Source organism: Hetaerina americana, unplaced genomic scaffold, assembly GCF_022747635.1.
Source record: "Hetaerina americana unplaced genomic scaffold, ioHetAmer1.1.p SCAF_22, whole genome shotgun sequence".
In the NCBI taxonomy this organism is placed as follows: Eukaryota; Metazoa; Arthropoda; class Insecta; order Odonata; family Calopterygidae; genus Hetaerina; species Hetaerina americana.
In genome coordinates, this window is record NW_027286786.1 from 3,005,001 (window position 1) to 3,022,942 (window position 17,942).

The 17,942-nt window shown below is 44.8% G+C and overlaps 1 protein-coding gene across 1 annotated transcript in view; it reads left to right on the forward strand.

Moving 5' to 3' along the window:
- unc-5 overlaps positions 1-17,942 on the forward strand; it is a 462,517-nt gene that overhangs the window by 350,735 nt on the left and 93,840 nt on the right. The window contains exons 4-5 of the mRNA XM_071586409.1: positions 1,548-1,687; positions 1,805-1,943. Coding sequence (XP_071442510.1) covers positions 1,548-1,687; positions 1,805-1,943 — 279 coding nt within the window. The remainder of the gene's footprint in view (positions 1-1,547; positions 1,688-1,804; positions 1,944-17,942) is intronic.

Here is a 17,942-nt window from a genome sequence, read left to right on the forward strand (position 1 = left end):
CGTATTTAAATATTTAACTCCTCCGGCTGTTCACGTGCCGAGAACGTTATACGAGCTCAGGAGAGACACGGACGGGGAAGAAGTAGTTGCTCGAGTGGGGGAAGTGTTTCGAGAAATCTCTCTTTGGCGAAACTGTTGTGTGTCTTCTGGTATTCTTTTCAATGGCGTTCGCTTTGAATGTTCTCTCATCATAAGGAGAGTGTGGAACCAATACGCGCGCTCATCCACATGGAGTGCCTCCCATAGCAACCGAGTATTTTATTGATCATTCTTTATTCAAATGCATATTCATAAGTTAAGATGGGAGTGGATACCCACGTGGAAGGGTCTATAATTTGTCCAAACTTGGACGTAAGCCGCAAATGACAGCTTTCGGTCGCTGCCCCTGTAACTTATATTCGCAAGGACGAGTATCGCGGAATGAACCTCGTTTACTGCGAAGTTGGCAGTTGAAGTTGGGAGCGAGGCGAGGGAAAAGCTCCAAAATGAGAATGATAAACGCTAGTAATTAGCGATGTAATGAAGAATAGCGCTCCACCATACGCGGTTTCTCAAGATATACTTGATGATAGACACGCGCCACATCATTCCTCTTCATGTTTGGATTTTATAATTAACCTTAAGGCTTCCGCCATGTTTTTCTGATGAAGGTTTCCTGGAGGCGTCTTCAGGTCGAAGTCATCTTCGGCGCAATTTGGCCGCTACATACGTATAGGAGACGCTGGCTGGCCCGAAGCGCTCCGGGAATCGAACCCGGGCCCTCCGGTCAGTAGTCAAACGCTTCAATGTGTAATTTATAATGATATGTATAATTAATGCACTTTTTATTTATTTTTATTTTGTAATATTTTTATCTGTGATAAAGAAAGGGTAAATTACCGGTTAAATTTCTTGCTTGAGTTGAAAGGATATCTCTTGAGCAGTGATGTTGAAAATGTGTTATTAGCCCCATCGGAGCACGGTGGGAGAGATCATGTAAATAAAATTCGCGAGATGTAGTAGTGTAGGACAGATAGAATTGATGGTTTCCGGCGTAAGTTTATGGAATCGGTTCATTTTGGAAATGAGAAAATAGTAACTTTGTGATTCCACTGAAAATTTATTATGAGGCGACCTGGGGCTCGACGTTCAACGTCATCTTCACCTGAAGAAACCCCGGTCGTCTCGTAATAAATTTTCAGTGGAATCACGAAGTTACCATTTTTTCATTTCCAATAGGCCAGATTGTTTTAAGATGCTATTTCTCCCATAAACCATAAGGAATCAGACTGGAATAATGTTTGCCACCTACCACGCTGGGAGGGAAAGGTGTTATGGGTCAAGGGTAGTCTGTCGTGCCTTCACCCCCTGCCACACCCCCTTGCGGTCCATGTAGGGTATTAAATAATCTAAATAATGAGAACCGCATCGACACAAGTATTTCCGGAGTGGCAACCTGAAGCTTTCCTGTGCAAATACAGTCCATTTTACATATGCAGTGTACTTATCGATGTTTTAAAATGAAACGTGGGCAAACTCTAACGGCCGACTGTCTCTCTTTCCCGCAGACCTGAAGAAGCAGTTCGACTCCCCGCCGTACTCGCAGTCGGTGAAGCTGGGGGGACAGGCGGAGCTTCGCTGCTTGGCGCCGGCCGGCGTCCCGGCGCCGCGCGTGTTCTGGCTCCGCGACGCTCCCTCGCCCTCGGCGGCCCTCCTGGCGCCGCCCTCTTCGCCCTCCGGCGGCGGGGGCGCCCTGCCGGCCGAGGCGCCCTCCGAGGACGGGGGCGAGTGGAAGGGCGGCGGAGTCGTCGTGGACCCCTCCAAGGACCCCAATTTCATCGTCTCCTCCGAGGGCCACCTGCTGCTGGTGCAGGCGAGACTCAGCGACGCCGCAAACTACACGTGCGTCGCGGAGAGCGTCGTCGGGCGTCGGATGAGCGAGCCGGCCACGCTCACCGTCTACGGTGAGTCCATCCGCTAACCTAGGCTCTTTGCCAAAGCGGAGGAGTCACATCTACTTGTTCGCTCTACATTCCCGATTGTTTTACAATCACGGATATTCCAATGGGTTGTACTACGGTCAACTGCCGAAAGGGCTCCGGGTGACCCTCCTGGGCTTGCTTTTTACGTTTTTCTCATCATGGTCAGTGAATTCAATCCTCGAAACAGCTTTATTTTGATGTAGCTTGAAAGCACAACGGCGAAATACGACGATGAATCCCAGTTGCTATAATTTCACGCTTAATAATTTTGGCCACTGTTTTTGAAATATTAATCCTCTTTGCAGAGAGTGTTTCTTTAATAACTATGTTACATAATTTCAACAGTAGGTAGATATGTGTTTATACGTATATACACGTATCTACCTATATAATCTCAAAATGTCATGGATATGGAAATATTAAGACACAACCCACTTTTTGTATTAATTGACACCCCATTCATGAATACATTTCAGCTTTTCGACTTTTTTGGGTCAATTCGTTTTACCAGCGAGAAATAGAACGGTGGAAAAATTAATTTTCTCTTTTCATAACGCTAACTTCTCTTACCAAAAACGAGAAAATATTTTGACACTTTGTGGAAAACAAGCCTGTTAAATTCAATTTGGTTTACTACGCCTATTACGCATGCGTAGTCTATATTCCATTGAAACATACCCCAGAGGCATCATATTTCCTCTGGATTAATTTTTTTGTGTAGGATAATGGAGGTTTTAGTTTCACGTCGACTTATCATCCTTTAGTGAAACTGGGAAATAATCCCGGCCCCGTTTTTAGTTTTGCATTTGTAAACTTTCATTTAAATGGCGGCTCGTGAAATCTTTTTTCAAACATAAGACGTTAGTGTCAACGGTCGTTAGATCAAATTATTTTTTTCTTACGAGTTTGCCAAGTACACAACTGCCTACGAGCAGAAGTGAGGACTCGTGGGAAAAAATTCCGGTTTCCCCCTGCGAAATCGTCATGGACGGAATTCTAATCCTCCGAGGCGTAATCACTGCAAACGCATCGCTTTGGATCCCCTTTTTTGCCCCCCCCCCTAATTCCCCTATTCTTTGGAAATGAATGACCAGATGTTGACCAAGTGGCTTTCGACGGGGGGAAGACGGAAAAAGGGTTAATGGCCCCCCCCGCGGTCGCATCCCCCTCCGCCCCCCGTATCCCTGCGTCCCCCTCTCCCCTGTCTGGGGATTCGTAGTCCTCCCCCCCCCCACGTCCCCCTCTCATCACGTTGCTGGCCACTTGACCCCCCCGCTCCCAATCCCTCGCGACCCCTTCTTCCGCGAGTCTTGGCGACGTGTGCAGTGTTTGCCACTTAAATGGGCGGGGGGTGGGTGGGTGGGTGGGTGGGTGGGGGCGGAGGGAGGGAGGGAGGGGGCGACCTCCAAGTATCGTTCGATGGAAATCGTAATGACACCGGCCGCACCACCTGGTGCCCGACAGCCGAAGCTGAAGCGGCACGTGTGTCGCATCCGCAATGGGTTTTAGGGATTGGTGTCTGGGGGTTGGCGGAGGTGAGGGGGTGAATTCCACCCCCTCCCCCCTGTGCTGTGGTGTATTACTCTGCTTATCGCGGGGGTGGATGTGCCGGGAAACGAGAGGGGTGCGCGGTTCGCGCGAGCGGGGAACACGTGAAGTCAATTAAGTTTTGCGTCCGGGAATGCGACCGCCGGGGGGCGCAAGATTGCCGTGCGAGCGTGAACCCTGGGCGTCCATGCCCCCCCCCTCCCGCCACCCCTTCTCTTCTACCCCCCCTCAATGGATGCGGTGTCTTCCTCTCCTTGTGTCGATCGCGCGCGGTTGGGGACATTGCCGCTTGATGGATGACCGAAGGGCTATGAATAAAGATTCGAGGGTGCGCCGGTGCTCCAGCAACATGCTGGCGCGTTATGAGGGTGCACATGTCGTCTGGAACAGTGGTTTGAATTCATGGGGTTGTTGAAGCAGCGAGCGACTCCGCCATTCTCTTTCATTTCCTTCTCCCGTTCTGGTGGCGGTCCATATATTTTCTCCGTTCCGATGCTCTCCCCTGAGCACTCCATTTCGCCGCGTGCGAAATCGTCGAATCCGCGCATTCACTCTCCTTCCCTTGCGTTGGCTCTGAAATATGGAACGTATTATTGAGTGCAAATGAAATAAGGGCAATGCAATCACAGTTATTTTGAATAGAGACTCCAGGGCGCCCCACAATTCATCTTCTTCCGTTTCAGGATTTCCAAGTTGAAAACGACTTTTTATGAAATTCAAGGGGAAAGAGATTGGAGTGGCAGTCAAAGAACTTTGATAGGATTAAGTTGCGTGAAATTTATCCTCTGATATAGAACAGTTTTGTGATTATTTTGAGAGATAGAATGTAACAAAGTTGGAAACGGCATAGCTAGCGTAATTGTCTAGTCAAGTTTTAAAAAATGGTCAAATTTCACAGAATCGCTGGAGAGTTTATTTGGGGGGATTGGCACTGAAATAACCGTTAACCATAAATAATCTTTTCGAAAGTTATCTCAAGTTGTTGAATTGATAATCGTTAGTTTTACTACGCAATAATTTTGAAGAGCGGAGAAAAGCTAGTATCGCCCATAAAAATAAAGGAATAAGTATATTCTCTCTTTATTTTTGAAATGACGGATGAGAGCAGTCAAATATGCATGGAAACTGGTCCGGTGAATTTAAATGACCGGTTAAAATTGAAAAAAGGAAATAAACGCAACTATACCTTGCTATTATGCATACGTTGAGAGACTTCATTGGTATGAGGTATATCTTCTTATAGACTATTACAAGTAATGGCAAAGGTCCATTAGGTACTTAAACTGAGAAATGCACACGTGTAGAGAGATGTCCCTGTTTTAATAAATAGTCTATTATTTGGGTTAAGGTTTGGAAGAATCCCTAAATACTGCGACAGAACACCGTGGACTTCAAAGGTACTCTCTTAAAACCTAATAACTTATTGGCTAATTCCAAAGAAACTGCGGGAGATGCCGCAACAGTAACTTTTAACGGAGTCATCTGCCAATGTGCATTTCAATGCAACATTTTCAGAGTGAATATAAATCATTGGCCAAGGCGAATTAATTTTACACTCTGAAAATGGTGCATTTATAGGCTTATATTTATTACTTCTCCAGCTCCTCATATTTTGCTTCCTTCCCGTCTAAGATACCTGTTATTTTCTCTTCTCCGATCACCGGACATTCCTCCTTCCATCACCGGCTTAGTTATCTCACGGTCCGTAAAGATGTCTTCTGTCCGCTGTTTCTTTCTTCCCTTCTTTCAATTCCCTCTTCAGCTTCCCTCTTCCCACGTTCATATTCAGCGCCCACTCTAATTACTGCAATGTTCACAACCTCTCCCTTCGCATACTATTCCATGTTTCTCTCTGCTTTCCCTTCGCTCATTTCCTGTGCCTCAAATCTGACCTCATCCTTTTTTAAGCAAATTTTCTTTTCCAAAACAAGAAAAAAACGACACGCGCATAATACTAACCTTTCACTACTAGTTTCACTTCATCCATATTTATTGCCATGTAATCCCTCTTCTTTGTATGTTGTTCGTCGCCATCGCAACTCTTCCATTGATGGCCTTCCCATTTTGACCATTTTCGCTCGCGAGGAGTTTATCACCAATCAAATCTCCTGTCGTTTCGGAAAAGTGCTCCGTTGTTCGGTGTTCGTCCGGGTGCAGGGTCCCGTTTCTCAAACCTCTGTGGGATGGTCTTTTTGTTTTAGGCTTTATTATTATTATTGTTTTGGTCATTTGTCTAGCGGTTAAGGTAGGTTTCCAATAGACACAGCCTACAAAACGGTACAGCAACAACTCCCTTGTCTTTCTTAACAATAGTCAACCCAATATCCTACTCTACTACAATCCCAACTTCATCTCTTGAGTACTTCCTTCCTCCCTTCATCCCGTCCAACATCCCTATGGTGTCCCTGCCCTTTCCTCGTTTGCCTTCCCAATACGCCCTTCATCCATTTTCCTGCCTCCATAGGATTTCTCCCAACAAACCCCTCTCCTCCCCAACATACCAAGTACTTCCTCTTTTGTTTCCCTTTCGGTCCATTTCACCTTCTCCATCCTTCTCCACACCCACATTTCAAAAGCCTCCAATACAGTGCATTAAAGATGGGTAGGATATATGTATGTAGAATGATAGAGCATCGTCTACCACCGATGGTTTAATTACGATGTTTCGGACCGAAAGCATTTCTCTTTATGCTGCGGTACATTTTGATTTAATTTTGTAGTGGTTTGTGGTTCCCGAGGGTTTTACCCAGATTAAATATAGAAGAAGTGCGGATACTACCTCGGTATCAGTTTCGTGGTACCGGCGATAAAGGATAGAAATAATACCGGAGTAAAATGTAATTATGCTGTTATCTGTAATATTAACCGGTAGCACCAAGGAGGCGTTGTTATACGTATTTTGCGCAGCCGTTCTCAGAGCGCGCTTCTTTTTCCGGAGATTCCGGGTGTGTATTCACCCCCTGCCACACACCCTGGCGGTGGCTTACAGGGCACTAGAAATCCAAACAAACAGTAAACGTCATGGTTGCAGAACGTCGACCGGGCAGATGTTTCGAATCCAAGCGCCAACGCTCTTCCCACTGCTGGGTTTCTCTCTTTCCCCCGCCCCCCTCGGCGTGTCTAGGCGGTGGTCGGAGGTCGCGGGGGGCGGTGACGACGACTCCGGGTCGGAACCCTTAATTGCCGGTGAAAAGAAAGAAAGGGAGAGCCGTGGAGCTGTGGAAGGGCTGGAGCACTTCCTGCTCGCTCCAGACGAGGAGTAGAGAGGGAGGGGAGGGGAACACCCGGGAGCCCTATTTGCATTCTGCCGCCCTCTTCTACTCTGCCGCTAGTTGCATCTTAAATTGGCTCCAGATTCTGTTTGCGAAATTGTTGTATCTCTCTTTCGGTTCACTAATTTATTTTCGCATGCATTTAATTCTTAATTTAACCTAAATGTTTGGTGCCGATAGAGTAACTTTGAATGCCTAAAACGGACTGCTTATATTTTTATGAAAAGTTTAATTCATTCTTGACTCAACTCTCCGATTACCTCTCGGAATACACGATAATGCATCCCGGTTCTTAAAAGTACATCTAGAAACTTATACTAGCTGCTGCCATTCCTTGAATTTCTTATTCCAAGAGTCTGTTGACTCCGTGCCTTGCTTTCCTAAAAGCCGAACTTGTAATATCAGTTGGATTCCTTGACGTTTCCCAGTAAATGAGTGAAAGGCTGGTATTTAGGTAGGGTGTAGGTATTTAGGCTGGGGCGAAGAACACGGCAGAAACCCATGAGGTGGGCCTCGTGAACACGAGTGCAGGGAAAAATATCAGCGGAGGAGTACATTTGTAAGTTATTCTCGTGCGGCGGGAAGCTGGAATTAATAATTGGCTGGTAGCCCCAATGAGAGTACCCGTTTTGAAAGACTTAATACTTATTTCGTTTAAAAAAATTTGGAAATAGAAGTTCTATAAAAGGAATATTAAAAATGTCATCGCTCACGTGATAGAACTATTTCAAAATTGTGAAAACTCCTCAAAATTTTTAACTATGAGCGTATTTAAGGGTACGTGCTCCTATTCCAAAAGAAAAGGAGGAAAAAATGACTGTATCGATACGGTACTATTTATTAATGATTGAATGAATTTCTTATTTCGAAATGTTAAGAAAGAGTTTCATTAATAAAACGGACTTTTTTAAATTTAATATGAAAGGATTTACCCGCATATTTTATTCCAGGCGTTTCGACACTTTGGCTCACTTTTAAGTTTGCCATAGTGATGAGCCTATTTCATCAAAATTGTCGTGCGTGTATAATGATGCCATAAATTGCAGTTGACAGATATCTGCCATGGCAGACATTTTCTGCGATCATGCGATCGAAAAATGTCGTCATTTTATTCTTTACTGTTTTTCTTCTGCCGGCGGGATCCCCTCCCTCCCTCCCCTCTCTCCCTCCCGCCCTCTCCTCCATCCCCCCTCTCCGCCCTCACTCCCCCCCTGCTCCACGCATCTCTTCACCCCTCCCGTCACTTCTCCCGTCTGGACTGCCCTCATTCCCGTTTAACTATTCTTCCCTGCCTTTTACCGAAAAAGATATATGCGTTTATTGTCGCGGTTTAATTATTGCTACTGAGAATTTGCTAACGGTGGTGATTTTGTAAAAGCACAATACCACGGAAGGGATACAGAAGGGTGTCACGACTATCACGCCAATCGTTCGCGTAAATCGCACGCCAGAAGTTGAATTCCCGTGTCTTCCTATAACGGTCGTGGAGATCTTTTGGATCTTTGAACTGGTGATCGAACCTTTTCATCCAAACATTTGTAGCCCAACGATTTGCGGAGAGGTCCGACTGGAGACGATTGCCAATGACGAGGCCCCTCGTCCATCCTGGGGCCCGAGTGCGGCCCCCGGGGCAACGGCGCACCGGGGGAGGGCTGGCGTAGAGCATCACTTGGCCCTCGGCCGCGTGACCCGATCGTCACGTGACCGGGGGGAAGGGGGGTCATCAAAAGGGAATGCCATGCACGCCTCCGCCTTGCATCTGGGGCCGTGATGCCGTCCCCCGTCCATCCCGTCCCGGGGGGGATGGGGGGAAGCACGCCGAGAGGCAGACGTGATCGGGGCACGCAAGCGGTTTTGCACACGCTGTTTGACGACGTGCGTCCTTCCGCTTTGCGGGATTGGGGGGGGGGTGGGCGTGTCTTCTCCCTGCGGCGCCTCTCCCTCGGGGGATCGGCGGCAGGAAAGGGCACGCACGCCACCCATTGCTTGCGCGAAATGCACGCGTGTAATATTCTTTACAAAGGAACTGAGCCCTTCCGAGACTCGAATGGGAGACCAATGGGTCGACGAAGCGGGCGCTGTGCCCAGCACTTCAGGGGCAGTGTCCAAGTCATTTCGGGGAATAATGGCGGCATTTATATTCCTGCCATTGCACCTTTTCATTGTACTCGAAAGAAACATGGAATAAAAAAATTTCAGCGAGAATACTGGACTTGAAGAGCCAATTCTGCAAGCTCCCGTGGCGAAGTCCACGTGTGTGTGTATATGTATGTTTTGAGATCTGCGAATGCCCCTTCATCCACTTTCCCTGCCTCCATAGGATTGCTTCCAACAAACCCCTCTCTTCGCCCACCATACCAAGTACTTCCTCATTTGTTTTCTTCTCTGTCCATTTTACCTTCTCTATTCTTCTCCACACCCACATTTCAAAAGCCTCCAGTCTACGTCTATCCTCCTGCTTCTATGACCACGTTTCCGCACCGTACATAGCTACGCTGCATATCAAAGTTTTTACGAGTCTTTTCTTAATATCTTTACTCAACGTCCCTGTAATCAACTCCCTCCTCCTTGCAAAAGCCTCTTTGCCTAGCGCAATTCTTCTCCTTACGTCCTTACTACTTTGACCGTGTTGGTCCGAAACATTATCGAGATAAGTAAACTGTTCTACCTGCTCTAGATTTTGTCCTCCCATTTCAATGTTTAGCTTAGCCTTTTTCTTTTTAGAAAATCGCATTACCTTTGTTTTATTTTGTGCTAATACATATATATCTATAATTAAATTATTATATTTAAGATATTAAATTTAAGTGATTCGAGTCCATGTTTTGGGGACACCATGGATTACTAGTCGATCGGAAAACAATGGGGTGGAGCAATCAATGGGAATCACATATCGTTGCTTGCTGGCATGGTCTTCCGCTGGCGTAGTGGAAATACTATTCCCACGTAGTCGTCTTGAGGACTCCCATAAACTACCGCTTTCGTCCGCGGGACGGGGACGAGGGAGAGCCCAGCTCTCGGTGTGCTTGTTGCCCGTCACAGGACGAGGAGACAAACGTGTAATTTCATTCGCTGGCCTCCGTTTGGTGTCTTGTTAGGTTGGCTTCTATTATTCCTAATGGGTTTTGCATGGCGTGAGCATTTTCGCAGCGAGCAGCCGTCCCGCAGGACTCTCTTCTGCCGTTTTATTCGCATCGCGCGCGTGTGTTGTCGAGGGGCGACGGCGCGCGTTACCGGGGGCGTGGAAAACAGTTGACCTGTTTGTAGCGAGTGGATGATGGGAACAAATGGCAATGATGTGGTCATACGGTGGTCTCTAGTATTTATATCCAGGGACTGGGCACTGCAGTCCCCGCGGAAAGGAGAATAGTACTTGCTATTTATTGCCTAATGTTGCCAAACAATAAACGTGTCTTAACGCAATTGCATGGATTATGGCATGGAATGAAGGATACGATGTCTTTTTCTGACGTCCTTATTTTGGTGATTACTAGTTTCAATGCTTAGAAGACATCATCAGGGGGATTATGACGGCTGTAACAGTTCATATGGTGAGAGTAATTCCACATTACCGCTGTAAAAACATGTTTTTTCAGTTTAAAAGTATGATCAAGTTTGAAGATCATTTGCAGAGCGAAGTAAAAAAATACAATGAAGCAAAGAGATACGACGACAAGAGAACATTTCCAGAAATTTGTAAATATTACTTTGCCGCGGATTTGTTATTTGATGCCCTTTAAATCCTTGGTTTAATTAAAGTATTTGAATTTTTAAGGTGTTTCGATGGCAAATTGCGTCTACGTATTGCCCATTAAAGGTCTGCGCATGGCGTCTCGTTTGGAGATTTTCGTTTGATGCATGAAGAATATAATTAAAAAAAAAAGAACGCCTACTTCATCGGGAACACCGGCATGGATTGCGTACACTCGACTAAATCCTCACTCACGACATCTCCGGGTGAGTGATCGGTGAAGCACATACCCCCGAATGTGTGGACGGGCTAACAAAAAAATAGAATTCATCTGAAGAGTATTGGGTAATTGCGATGAAAAGGTCAAAATGAAATGTTATCTTTCGCTGGTTAGGTCTCACTTAGAATATGTTGCTAGCATATGGAATCCTTGTGAAGTTAGATTGATCGCCGATGTGGATCACGTGCGGCGTAGAGGGGCTATATTTCTCAAACGTTGTTATGACAAACTCAGTAGCTTATCCAAAATATTAGAGCAGCAGGGCAGGGAATCACTCACGGAGCGAAGGTTAAATTACCGATCAAATCTCCTGCATATATTGGAAGGGTGTCCCTTCTGCATTGAAGTTGAAAATATATAATTACCTTCATCGTACTACGGTAGGAGAGATCATGTCAATAAAATTAGAGAGATTAATGGTAGAACGGATATATTATAAATGTCATTTTTCCAATTAACGATAAGGGATTAGAAAAACATCGTCCGCTCGTAGTAGGGTCACGGTCTGTTCAAAATTCACCCTCTGCCACACACCCTAGCAGTGGCTTGCAGGGTACTAAAAATGTACAAAAATACAAATATACAAATACAATCGCCCATTTTCACTGTATATAAAATTTTTGAAATTTGACTTTTATAGAACGGTCAAGAGAACGCTTCTCGAAGTTCAAAGTAGTCAAAATTCCATTGCATTGAAATAATAAATGATATAATTAATCGTTTAATACTCATGTATTTCGGAATTTATTCTAGCATAAATCGCCGCTGTAGATTGGCAAAAAGCACCTGGGCATGAGACAACGACATAGACTTCCGTCAAGAGAGAGGATCTCTGATGCCCGTCCAGCCTCTCTTGACGTGTGCTCTGCAATTCCCCTTTAAGTCTCTATTCGTTGGGCATCCCCGGGAATGAAACGGTGTCACAATAAGCTTTCGTTGCGTGAGCCCGGTGAGCGAGCCAGATGACTCTTGACCGGTCACTCTCGGAAGGGCACCCTCTCCCAAAAGGCCTCTTGGGCTGCCCTGCGAGTGGGGCGATGTTTCTTTGGAGGAGGCCAGGGTTTCCGGAGGGCTCTCCGTAAATTGACTGCATTTTGGGCGGACGCGCATATGTACACCGTGGTCTCCAAAGGAAACGGCAAAATGTCTGCCGGTCAAGTGGCACGTTTTCTATCTCACGCTTTAGTCAAATCGAAAAGGAAACGTCATATGATTGGTTCAGCTGCCAACTGACGCTTGAAGATTACATGTGGTGATTTCGAAATTTGATTTAAGATATGAGATAATTTCCAAAAAAAAGGCGAGGAATTTTTTTTATTAGTTATAAATAAATGAGTTGTCAACGTTAGTGCATGACACACTTGGTTTTCGTGCCTAAAAAAATCACGGAAGGAAAGGCCTGGTGTTAGTGGTGCTAAATATTGTTTATTTTAAACACTTCGTTAGTAATCATATAGAGTCGATTCCATAATTTTGCAGGGGGATTCCATAATTTTGCAAAAATTTGTATTCTCACTTTTAGCTTCTGTAGTCCGTGTTTCACAGGTTTTTATAGTCACCGAGTCGTTTGAAAGCTATTAGAGATCGAGCTACGCGAATTCTGGTGATAAAATTGACTTCATTTTTTTGAAAAATATAGGAATGCACTTTCTTCCCTCAATTTAAAATCGAAACCACATAACATCTATTCTGACCGTATAACATCCCTCGTGGAAGGTGGTATATGTCTTGTCCATTACGTATGAAACTGTCATCGGAAACAATATATGAGAGCTACAGTTGCTGACCTCCGTTTTGAATTCTTGTGACAGTGATTATTTCACATTTACTTAAATGTGAAATAGTATTTGAAAGCTAAGATTTTGTCAAATGAATCAATAGGATGATAAGTAGATGTAAGAGAGTTGGCGTGTTGTCTTAAAGATTGCGGGTTTCATTTGCTTAATGTGAAAAGTTTTATTTCGGAAAACTGCAAAATATGCAATAAAGATCGAAACAATGGAACGAAGAAATTCCAAACATTTGCTGAAGTATTCTCCTTTGCCGTTGACCTCGACCTGAAACAACTCCGTTCAAAATGGCTGCGAGATTCCAAACTTGCAGCCTTAAAACCTTCATCGCATGCGCAGGGATGAACTTTACCGACGTGTGAATTTACCGAAATTTTGGTAAATGAGAGACTTTATATATATGAGTTCTCTAAATGGCCGTGAGGACAGGACAATGTCTTCTTGGCGTGTCATTTCACGGGACGGATGGGCGACGCGTTCCTGCGGGGGCGGGGGACGTTTTCGTGATTCAGTCCCCATTCAACCGACGCGCGCGCCAAAATACTCGAGGGAAACCGCGCTGCGTCGATTTATGACGGCGTCTGTCGAGTGAAAACCGCTGGACTCGCGACACTTGGACGCTCGCTTAACGCGGTGTTAGCTCGCAAACATCATCGCGGGCAGTGCAGACGAATCATTAAAATCGTCTGGCGCTGCGCTCGAACTAATAAGCTCAGTGGATTTGAAACGAGCCCGACAAGGAAACATCCCCTGCATCTCACGACTGCTTTAATATATGTTTCCGTTCATGTTTGTCTACGACTGGACTCTTCCTGGTCTCGTTATTTTTCCTCGGCAATGATTTGAGTTCAAATCTCCCTGGTGGCGAGTATACATTTTTACGAGCGGAAACAATTTTACGCCTTTGGCGAGAGCTCATCCCCGTTCCGCTGTCACTGGTATGAATTTTAACATTTCGTGGGTAGTGAAAGATTTTAAACTCTCGTGAAATTAATTTTTTAGTGCTTCCTAAAATACGGTCTCGGCAGTTGCCTAGTGATACTACTTCAGTGTCGTTTTAGTAATAATTGAATTGACATGAAAACTATGTCGTATTAAGTCTTTATCTTTCGCTTATTTTCTCCTGTATCATTAGATTAAACTCAGAAAGGTTTTGTTTGATGCTTCAGAATTGTAAATCGCATTTAAGCCACGAATAGTACGTAGTTATATATTTTGGGAAAAGAGCGATTCCCCTCCAAACGCCTACTGCTTCGGGAACACCGAAATAGAATTTGTAGACGCAATTAAATACCTAGGCGTTACCCTCACTCACGATCTCCCCTGGGTAAAACACGTGCGAGGAATATGTGGACAAACTAACAAAAACTTAGGTTTTATTACAAGAGTACTGGGGAAATGTGATTAAAATATCAAAAAGAAATGTTATCTTTCGCTGGTTAGGCCTTCTTAGAATATGCTACTCATATATGGGATCCTTGTGAAGTTGGATTGATTGCCGAATTGGATCGCATGCGGCGTTGAGGAGCTGGATTTGTAAAACGTTGTTATGACAAACTTAGTAACGTATCCAAAATATTAGAGCAGCTAGGCTAGGAATTACTCACGAAGTAAAGGTTAAATTACAAATTAAATCTCTTGCATAAATTGGAAGGATTCCTCTTTAGCGGTATGATTGAATATAGCAGTTGAAAATGTATTATTACCCCCATCGCACTAAGGTAGGAGAGATCATGCGAATTAAATTAGAGGGATTAAGTGTAGAGCAGATAGATTTAAGATGTCATTATTTCCATTAACGATAAGGGACCAAAATTGCTTAGTCCGACCGCGGTGGGGTCGTAGTCGGGTCAAAATTAGTCATATGTTTATTCACCCCCTGCCAAACACCCTGGCAGTGGCTGGCAGGGTACTAAAATATCTATCTAGATTAAATATTGATGAGAAATAAGGCGCATATAGTTGAGTCTCTCTAAACAATTTCAATATTTCGCTGTGTTTTAGAGAACTTTTTTCGCCTATTCGAAAGCCGCTATGAATCCTCTACGCTAAGGGTCAGTGGCGAGTTCTATGACGCCTCAGGGAATCAAGTTGAAATAAGGCCATTGGTAAGTTCCCTTGGGGGTCCTAATAGCAAACGCTATCTGTGTGTCATAAGGCCCTCGTTATAGTTATCAGCGATTCTAGGGGCAGGCTTGCTCCTGCAAGTAAAGTCTTCAACGGCATCCTCTTCACTTCATTTTCCCGTCAATTGTGGGTCCCGGCCCTGAAGCTGCACCATTCTGCCTTAGGGCACGTATCATCATTTGTTGATAAAACAGCATGACACTCGAGTTTCTTTTGATCATGAGCCGTGTCGGTTTAGTTGCGTGCATTTGTTGTCACCCGTTCATCTACTATGTACTCCGAATGAAGTCCTCTCGGAATCATTCATGGACGGTAACAAAAGAAACGACGCGCAATATTTGCTCTTCAGGCGGCCGTCGGTGGGAGACGTGTCCTAGGGGGCGGCGTGTCGGTCGTGGCGTTGGGATTTGTTGACGTTTGGAGAGCGTTGCCAGGGGCGACGCGGAGAGAGTGGTTGCCTTAGTTACGGCGAGAGGTCTCGGAGGACAGGTGGCAGCAGCTCCGGGTGAGGAAAGGCACTCGGGAGGCGGCCGGAGAGGACAGCGTTGCCTTTCGGCCAATGCGGACTCCGCTGCCTTCCTTTCCTTTTATTTTCTTGCTTTTCTTGATTGGCGTTTTTTGATTTCGAGACAGAATTTTGGTCTCGGAGTCTGTGTGTGACAACGAAATCCTCTGCTGAAGTCAGGACAGTCATTATGGCGTTGAATTGTTTACGTTTAGAAGTGAAATAGATGCATAATCTTCGCAACCTTGCTGGATTAATAAAACCGTGAGCCATTTTATTTAATCCATCAGGATTATTCACCAGGAATTCACTGAGAAGTTGGGAAAAATTCGTTTAACCGTTGGAATTTTTGTGCTTTATCATATCATATCTCTAATACGATTTTTTTCCCCAACATATTGTCGATTTCACATAAATTAATGCTTGGATGAACTAACAGCGCTATAATATTAAAATAAACCAACTTTTGCCTTCGATATTTATTTTGAAACACGGGTAGATCGGTGAAAAAAAGTACGTTTTCAGCTAGTGTGAAGAAAAAAACATGAATTTGGCAGAATCCGAACCCGAATATTTGCAGGAATTTCGTAAAAATCATCAGAAAAGTAATGATTTTTTGTACGCCTAGATACTGATCCATTAAGAAAAGGCGGTGTTTTAGCAACATGTTGGATGAATGCGTTCATAATGCCAGCCATGCCTCCAGACGTCAGATCTACTCTGATCGTTTTTTAATTGTTATTATTGGGAGTCAGCCGTTTAAGGTTGGAGTTGGTTGCTCACAGACTGATCATCGCGACACGGTTCAGCACCGTCCAAGAAGACACAACCTGACAGCCCACGCTGTAGTAAACTGTCGCCATTCTATCCCGCTGACGTTACCTATTCCATGCATGAAAATGTAATGAATTTAGCAGTGCTGCACGTCAGAAAAAACGCAGAACGTCAATGGGACGCCTTTGAAAGAGAAAATTGAGACATTGCCCTTTAGAGATAATTTAATAACACTCACTCCTTTGAAATATTTTGGAATGATTTCAGTTTCAGCATTCCAATCGTAATTTATTGTTTATCTCGGATGGTAATGATAAGATTCCGCAGCCATTGAATAAAAATTGTCTTCAGTTGAAATTCCCCCTCAATATTTTGGTCGTTTTTTTCCCTGGAGGCATGCTCCTCTCCTCACTTCCACCCCCGCATCCCTCTCTCTCTCTGCCCCTCCCCCTGGGCCGTCGTTCCCTCCCCCACCCCCCTCGCCGCGCGTAATGGCTGGGGGAGGTTTTGTGGCTTCGATTACCCTGGCGAGCCTCGAGCAGTCGGAGGCGAGGGCGCCCCTGGCCTTTCTCCCGAGAAGAGAATGCGCGGGTATACCTTTTTTCGGAGGGTGTCTGGGGAGTTGTGCATGAGGGGCGGTCGGGAGAGGGAGGAGGGCGTCCAGGGATTGCGGGGGCGTGCAAGGAGAGCTATTGTTTCACCTCAAGCGAGGCAGAGTGGCTCCTTTTTACTGCGGAACCATTTTGAGGGCGGCCGACCTTCCTCCGTGGCTGAGATCCCTTCTGCTTTTTTCCCCCTGGTCTCTCAGCCAATCTTTGAGGGGAAGGGTTTTTGGGGAGGAAATTAAAGCATTTTAAGGAAGTTAAGTTTCCTCTTTCCTAACGACCTCCTCCCTTTCACCCTCGGGGATTTGGGTGAAAATTAATTCCATCGCCTTTTTTAAAAATTGCTTGTTACGTCAATCATGACGTCGTATTTCACTCTTAAATTGATAAGCTCAGACCACTGCGAGCATTCATACCGGCTACCACCTTTATAATCCCATGAGAACTTCGTCAGAAAAGCAAAGTTACTTCAAAATATAATAAAAAAATTAACTTATCATAAATGTCTGGAGTTTATAGTTTTCCTCCAAATATCTATTATTTTCGTATCTCCACGTCCGAGTCGTTTTGTGTATGTTTATAATCAAAATTCCGGATGTTTTGGTAGATAGTTGAACGTCATCCCTCCGAAACTATTTGAGAGAAAAAACAACAGTAGGCAGTGAAATCCATGGACCTCCTCCGAATCAGGGAAAAATAATATGAGATCCCCATATTTCCATTTATTTTTCTAAGTAGTGTCTACATTTGCATCGCAAAATTAAGGGCTTATGCTGCCCTTAACTAAATCTAAATGCGGTGGAGGAAAAATTTAGGAAATTGTTTAGGCATATAGATTGAGAAATATTCTCAAACGGCCTGCACTTAATTTTTGAAAAGGTAACAAACGAACCAATTGCCAGAAATGCCTGTGATTTCATCAGGGAAACCGCATAAAATGGATTAAATAAGCATTCACAAAGGAGCAAAGTGGTGCAGAGAAAGTGTTTGAGACCCACCCTCACATCGCGAGACCGGGCGCTACATGAAGGCAGTGGAGATACCAAAGTAGATGCCAGAGCCTCTCTATCAACTATCGATTTTCGATTTACGCCAAAATTATTCTTAAATTGTCCTTTCGCTCTCATAAACTCTCCAATCTCCCGTCAACCATCTTGGTGAAGGATTGTAGCCCCGGCAATGTGCAGGGAAGAGCGTTTTGTTTTGTTTTTTTGTGTGGCATGAACCCTGATGCATCATGGATGCTGCATCAGGGTTCACCCCTGTCATCATTTGTGTCAACCAACAGTTACTTTCGTAAATTTTGCTCTTTTTTGTGTGTGTATATATTTCGAGCAATTTTCCTCCGAACGCCTACTGCATCGGGAAAACCGAAATAGAAAGACTAGA